This window comes from Rousettus aegyptiacus, unplaced genomic scaffold (genome assembly GCF_014176215.1).
Source record: "Rousettus aegyptiacus isolate mRouAeg1 unplaced genomic scaffold, mRouAeg1.p scaffold_m13_p_6, whole genome shotgun sequence".
Taxonomy (NCBI): Eukaryota; Metazoa; Chordata; class Mammalia; order Chiroptera; family Pteropodidae; genus Rousettus; species Rousettus aegyptiacus.
In genome coordinates, this window is record NW_023416309.1 from 17,511,654 (window position 1) to 17,517,653 (window position 6,000).

The 6,000-nt window shown below is 31.6% G+C and overlaps 1 protein-coding gene across 2 annotated transcripts in view; it reads left to right on the forward strand.

Moving 5' to 3' along the window:
- The window catches only part of DNA2 (DNA replication helicase/nuclease 2), a 32,287-nt gene extending 26,634 nt beyond the window's left edge, over positions 1-5,653 (forward strand). For both annotated transcript variants that reach the window (XM_016127332.2, XM_016127334.2), the window contains 7 exons: positions 14-207; positions 297-386; positions 476-680; positions 1,508-1,597; positions 2,240-2,422; positions 3,778-3,924; positions 4,539-5,653. In XM_016127332.2, coding sequence (XP_015982818.2) covers positions 14-207; positions 297-386; positions 476-680; positions 1,508-1,597; positions 2,240-2,422; positions 3,778-3,924; positions 4,539-4,607 — 978 coding nt within the window. In that variant the 3' untranslated portion in view covers positions 4,608-5,653. The remainder of the gene's footprint in view (positions 1-13; positions 208-296; positions 387-475; positions 681-1,507; positions 1,598-2,239; positions 2,423-3,777; positions 3,925-4,538) is intronic.
- The last annotated feature ends 347 nt before the right edge of the window (positions 5,654-6,000 follow it).

Sequence of the window (6,000 nt, forward strand, 5' to 3'; positions counted from 1 at the left end):
TATTTGTTTTTAGCTTATAGTCGCAACTACATGTATGGGAATAAACCATCCAATATTTTCTCGTAAAGTTTTTGATTTTTGTATTGTGGATGAAGCTTCTCAAATTAGCCAACCAGTTTGCTTAGGGCCACTTTTTTTTTCACGGAGATTTGTGCTGGTGGGGGATCATCAGCAGCTTCCTCCTCTGGTGCTAAACCGAGAAGCAAGGTAAGCAGACCCTGAAGTTTTAATTTTAAACTAGATTATTTTTAAGCGACAGTTACAGTACACTGATAAGCCTGAATTTGTGTTGACAGAGCCCTTGGCATGAGTGAAAGCTTATTCAAGAGGCTGGAGCAGAATAAAAATGCTGTTGTACAGTTAACCGTGCAGTACAGAATGAACAGGTATTTGTAACAGCATCAACTGTGAGTGATTTTTATGTTTTGTTTTTTTTAATCTACCAAAACTAAAATTATTTTTGTGATTTTCTTAGTAAAATTATGTCCTTAAGTAATAAACTGACATATGAAGGAAAGCTGGAGTGTGGATCAGACAAAATGGCCAATGCAGTGATAAACCTACCTAACTTTAAAGATGTAAAGCTGGAACTGGAATTTTATGCTGATTATTCTGAAAATCCTTGGCTGATTGGAGTATTTGAGCCAAACAATCCTGTTTGTTTTCTTAATACAGACAAGGTAAAAAACAAACAAACACACTTTAAAAAAATTTTTCTCCTTTCATCCTATAATTTAAATCTATTCGGTTTTCACCGAGGGGCAGGCAGGCTCCGGGAAATTAAATTCGATAAACTGATCTCACAATTACTGCTTTTATATATCGCAATTCCAATTTATTGGTTATAATTTACAATTACTTACCTCACAAACGACTGCTCAGATTCTTTATTTTTGTTATTCAGGTTTCCTTTTCTTAGCATCAGGATTCCAAATAAGCTGTATTAAAAATAATCAAGGTTACTTAGGGATAACGTAGGAGCAAAATAGTCCTTGGAGAGTTTTACCAGGTATAGTAGAGCCTGGGGAACTTTATCTGTTCCATTATTTGTATAAAAGGCAACGAAGAAACAGAAAGAACACAGATACTAGAGCTAGATCTAAGTTTGAGTCCTAGTTCCATGATTTATTGTGAGGCATCGGGCAAGTTACTTTTCTTTTCTGGCTTTTGACTCTTTTTGTTTGTTTTCTTTTTTTTCTTTTTGGCTTTTGACTCTTTAAAATGGGGGATAACAAAGTAAAGTATGTAAATCCCAAGCTGCGGTTGGCTTTCATAGAGATTTCAGTCCGAATAGTAGCATATATAAGATTGTTACCTCTGGGTGGCTTTCTAAAAGTAAAGAGTCTCGTTCATTTTTGTTAATTCTTTTATATTCAACTTTTAAGATGAAGATATTTTTTATCTGTCCCTACAACTGGTAGTGTAGTCTTTATGGCTACCCGTGTATTGATAGTGCTCTTAACTCTAGAGATTGTTTTACAAGCAGGATGCATATTTTCCTGTTTAGGTTCCAGCACCAGAACAAGTTGAAAAGGGCGGTGTGAGCAATATAACAGAAGCCAAACTCATAGTTTTCCTGACCTCAATTTTTATTAAGGTAATTTAGAATTTAATTTTAAGGGCTAATTAATATTAGTAGAGTAATAGAATTAATATTAGTGCAGAGTAATAGAATGTTAGAATTCAAGGAATTTACGATTAGCATTAACCCTAGTTTGTTAAGATAAGAGGACCGAAGCCTGATTGTTTTTGTTTTATTTTGAGAAAACTTAACTCAGACATAATTTTTATAACGGCATTTTGGGTTTCCATTTAAGGTAACTTTTTGTAGTATCAGATAATTCTGACGGTGTCATTGTGGTGCTGTGATTGGGGGTTAGGAACTTCAGTTTAAGGAGTAGCAGAAAGTGAACGGTATTTCTTCATACATTTTTGTATGACAGCACTGTTCTAGTGTCATGAAAACAGTTATACCACGACAAACCTCTAATATCAAGGGAACAATTGTCTGAAGAATTTATTTCATCTCACAAAATGTGGGTGTAGATTTAGAGCAAATTCAATAATTGTATTTACTCCTTGCAATAGGGATGTCTGTTATAAATATCAGTTGGGCACATTAGATAGTAAACATTGACTTTAATAAATTTAGTAAAGCTTAATAACAAAAGTGGTCCTAAGCAAACTGGTTGGCTAATTTGAGGATTTTTCATTTTAAATTGTGTCCTTTTCTGTTTAGGCTGGATGTAATCCCTTGGATATTGGTATCATTGCACCATACAGGCAGCAATTAAAGATCATCAATGATTTATTGGCACATTCTTCTGTTGGGATGGTTGAAGTTAATACAGTAGACAAATACCAAGGAAGAGACAAAAGTATCATTCTAGTATCTTTTGTTAGAAGTAATAAAGATGGAACTGTGAGTTAATTGTATTTTCTGCTTATTTATGTGGGACAAATTTTTTTCCTCTCAAAAAAAAATTGTGATAAAACCGCAGAATATAAAATTTACTATCTTAACTATTTTTTAAGTGTACAGTTCAGTAGTGTTATGTATATTCACAATATTGCACAATAGATCTCCAGAACTTTTTCTTTTTGCAAAATTGAAACTGTACCCATGAATAACAAATCCCTAATTTCCTTCTTCCAGCCCCTGGCAACCAACATTCTGCTTTCTGTCTCTATGAATTTGACTCCTAGGTACCTTAAATAAGTGGAAGCATACAGTATTTGTCCTTTTGTTACTGGCTTATTTCACTTAGCATAATGTCATCAAGGTTCATCCATATGGTAGCATGCGTGTGCCAGAACTTCCTTTCAAAGGCTGAATAATATTCCTTTGCCTGTATATACAAATAACATTCCTCTTTGTAAAGGTATATGCAAATAATATTCCTTTGCATGTATATATGTGCAAAGGAATATTTTGTTTATCCATTCATTCAGCAACAGATATTTGGGTTGTTTCCACCTCTTGGCTATTGCTTTTGGGGAATTTTAAATATAAAGTCTTCCTTACATATACTTTCAGATTTGTAGATAATTCCAAGTTTTGTTTTTTTGGGTTTTTTTTTTTTTTTTTTTGCATTTTTACTTCTTGATTCATTTTTCTTGATTGTGATACCGCCATATGCTTTTAAATATATACACAGTAAAAAGCCTCCCTTCTACTCTATTTTTTTTTCTACTGTTCTTATCCTCACAGATAATTACATTTTTGTTTGTTTGGATAAACTTTTAGAGTTTCCTATGCATATACAAAGAGATATGAATCAGTATTCATAGTTCCCTCCTTTTTAACGTAAAAGGTAATATGTACACTATTCTGGACTTCGCTTTTTCCACTTGTTAAAATAGCTTGGATATCTTTCCATGTCAACACATAGATATTTCATTCTGTTCCTACAGTTGCATAATTTTCTGTTGTATATACGTGTCATGGTATATTTAACTATTCCCCTGGATCTTCTATTGTTTTTATTACTGTTACAAACAATGCTACAATGAGTGGAGATAACTCTACTTTTTAATTTTTATTATAAGTATTTAATAATTTTAAATTGTGACTAGGATATTAACCCAAGATAAAATATTTGAAATTGGCATTGTGGTCAAGTTTTCTAACTGTCTGGATTTTTAAATGTGTTGATGAATCTTTTTGCAATATATGTTTTTGAAAGTAATAAAAGTTGAAGACAAACTGTAGTCTTTGCCAGTACAAACTCAAATATATAAGAAAACTCAAATAATTGAAAATTATATTTCTTTCAGCCTGGTGAACTCTTGAAAGATTGGCGACGTCTTAATGTTGCTATAACCAGAGCCAAACATAAACTGATTCTCCTGGGATGTGTGCCCTCCCTATACTGCTATCCTCCATTGGAGAAGCTACTTTATCATCTAAACTCAGAAAAATTAATATCCTTTTTGTTTTATATATTGTCATGTTTGTGCTAATTTGAGTACTTGATGAACTTGTATAACTTAAAACTGTTTTTTGCGTATTCATTCCATGGGCATATTTCAAAGGTCTGGTTACAAAGGAGAGAGAGAAAACAATTCACAGGAAGTAATTTTAAGTAAAAAGTAAAATAATGAAGTTGATGGAGAAGGATAGTTTGTGAAGTGAGAAAGGAATTAAAAAGGGACTTGATCTGTTGCTCTGGGAACAGAGTACATGTTTCCTAGAACACATCTAGGAATACTGGTTATCCCTTCTGGTTCCTCACTCCAATATATAACTTTCCTTTTTAAATTTAGGACAAAGCATTATATTTAAAAATGGAGAATTGTTCCTTGTCATATTGTAGTTTATATTAAAAATAGATCATCTTAAAATTTTTTATGAAGATGTTAGGTTAACATAAATAAACCTTATTGCTTAAGTACATTATTATCCATAGAATGCCATAAAAATCATAATATTTTAACAGTCCTGTAAACCAAATTATGAAATCTTAAATAATAATGTCATAAATGTTTTTTATGTGATTCCATATTGTGTTAAAAATATCTTCCTTAATTTATTTTATATTATTGATCTTCCATCAGGAGAACATGAAAGTCTTTGTCACATATTGGGTGATTTTCAAAGAAGATAAAACACTTTTTCTTGCTTTTTTTCATACTAGTGCAGTGATTTCTATTTTCTATTATTTGTAATTTGGACATGCTGTAAAATCAGTGCCTGGTTAGGTTGTCGAGATAACTTTTATCCCAAGGGTATGAAATAATGCAAATTACTCTGTTCAGAGTACTAGGTTTTTGGTTTTTTTGTAGAGTTTTTTATTTTTTATTTTTTTGATATAATCTTGTTAAACATAAAGTTCTATCACCATTCAAAATTTAACACAGTATTTATTTTTTTCAGTACAGGTATACCCAAAACTGAAGTCTCAATTTATAGGTACTATAAATGTGTTTTAGTGTGACCTAGAAAGAATTTGATAAATATTTACTAGCTTTAAAAATGGATTGATTAACTTTTGGATCTGAGGTTTAAACTTTTTAGGTTTAAATTTTCAGGATGAATGATTTTTATCATTTTATTTCTTGAAACTTAGGTAAAGACAGTTGGTTTGTTTTTATTATTTAAACACCATCTTGTGGTGCTAAGAACATAGATGTGTCTTTTCTATATTTTGAGTTCCCTGGTCCAAAAGCCATTTTGCTGGTTCTCCCCTCTGACTTTTGCTTTCTGATGTCAGATATGTTTTCACTTTAAACCTAGTCTTTTAAATTAGTACTTATAAATTGATTATTTCCAAATTCTAATTCTTTCTTGCTCTCCCACTTATTTTCAGTATTCTAGAGTAGATTTTGATGTAAAAGAATAATTCTTACTCTTTTTTAGAGAGGAACTTTTGTTTTCTGAATTGACGACAAAAAGGTATATCCTTGTTTGTACCTATTTACGTTTATATGCCTATTTGTTTGGGGCATTACTCATTTTTTTTCTCTTTGTATAAAGATGTTATGTAAAACAGAATTACCTCAAAGTACTTAATTATGTATATGGTGACCGATTTTAACCTCAGTGTATCCATCGTCTAGGGGGAAATCTCATTTCTCAATTGCTTCTACCTCACATTTTAAAAAAATTATTAAAGTTTTTATTAAATAAATTGTTTTCTGCTGTTAGACCTTACTGTGTCAATTATTAATACCAAATAAAAAGTTCAGGGTTGTCCAGCATTTTTCTAGTAGTGATAAGTGAAATATTGATTGATAATGCTCTCAAGCTGAAACCAAAGAGTGCTGACGTTATATAACAGAAAGGAATCTAAGATGATTTCAGTTTCCAGGAATAACATGAGTAAGACATTTTTTTTTTGGTTTAGTCAGTGGTTGCTGCTTCACAGATTTGTGCGTCGTGTGAAGTAAAGCCCTATGGAAGAAGAACCTGAGGAGTATCTATATTTCCTGTCATTTATGAGCCTGCCTTGATTACACGATTCTAGCCACTTAATTATTTGAAAGAGTTAAGTCATTATT